Genomic DNA, 1,145 nt, shown 5'->3' with positions numbered 1-1,145 from the left:
AGTTGTACGCAAGCATTTGGTAGGGACAATGGCGGTGAACGCCCGACGTGGGTTGCCGAGCCAGCACCTGGCCAGGTAAGGTGGTCTCCATCCAAGTCAAGTCTCCGTACGGCTCATGCGCCTTAGTGCAGGCAATGCAATTCCTCGACTCCACCGCGGACACGGTGGTAGCCTTCGACCGTACTGCGGGCTCTCTCGCAGCAGTTCGACGGCGCATGCCGCAACCGGACGATCGCGCATTTCTTCATTGCGTTGAAGTCGGCGAATTCTTTGACGCTTCCACCCTGTAAGCCCCGCGGGGTTGCTACAATAATGACTGGCCATATACTCGGTGAAGGTTTTGCATGCGGCATCCTTGTCCCAGGTTTCATCGCGGCCGCTGCGCGTGGCATCGGCGAACGATTCAACGTCCTGCTTGGTCGCACAGGGAAAAAGGCAAAGATGAACGGATTGTCGCGGCCGTCCGAGTTGTTGTCAAGAATCGTAGCGGCTTTGGCATCCGTGCGGGCGAAAATGATGCCTACAGGAATTTGAAGTTGTGTGCTTGGAGGCGCGCGTCGATTAAGCGCGATATTTGCTATTGCGTCGTCCCCAACTACTCCCCCCTTGTCTTCCATGTGCCCGCACTTCTTAGACCTTGGCTCTTGGTCTGTCAAGTGGATGCCGGCAGACCCTCGTTCAGCAAACAGCCTCACGCGGTGGTGGGGCCACCATACCAGGGTCCCCATACCCAATCATGGGGCGCATGTAGTTGAAGACAGTGATGCAGTCGTATGTAGTCCAAGGAGGGGACGCGGCGCACTCGGCTGGGCTTAGTCGACGGCGGGATTCGTGTTGCTTATGACGCAGTAGCAGCACGAAAGTGCTGGTCACACTTGTTCGGCCCCGTGTCCAGGGGTAGTCGGCAGCATCCGGCCGAGTTCGAAGGCCGAAGAAGCAGTCGACGATAACTTCCACTCTGATATGTCCACAGAGCCCAAATGTTTATAAACAAGAATTCCTCTGGATATGCGGCGTTGCGGCCGTCGGGCGTCGAGTGGACGTCTCCCTCATTCTTCTGCACACCTTGTGCATCAAATATTGGACGATCTACATCGTCATATTTAAGACTAGAAATACGATGTACATCTTCGATGGAGACACAT

At 55.7% G+C, this 1,145-nt stretch overlaps 1 protein-coding gene across 1 annotated transcript; it reads right to left on the bottom strand.

Annotated features, from left to right (window-relative positions):
* Window positions 1–122: 122 nt before the first annotated feature.
* Window positions 123–747, bottom strand: H310_05655 (hypothetical protein; the record flags this gene model as incomplete). Its single annotated transcript, XM_008870421.1, has 3 exons — window positions 123–284; window positions 426–520; window positions 717–747. 3 exons carry the CDS (start codon window positions 745–747, stop codon window positions 123–125), a joined length of 288 nt encoding a protein of 95 aa, XP_008868643.1.
* Between the last annotated feature and the right edge of the window lie 398 nt (window positions 748–1,145).

The sequence above is a fragment of the Aphanomyces invadans genome (assembly GCF_000520115.1).
Source record: "Aphanomyces invadans strain NJM9701 unplaced genomic scaffold supercont1.9, whole genome shotgun sequence".
Lineage (NCBI taxonomy): Eukaryota > Oomycota > Saprolegniomycetes > Saprolegniales > Verrucalvaceae > Aphanomyces > Aphanomyces invadans.
The sequence above is the reverse complement of the archived record's forward strand: the minus strand, read 5'-3'. Positions and strand labels throughout refer to the sequence as shown.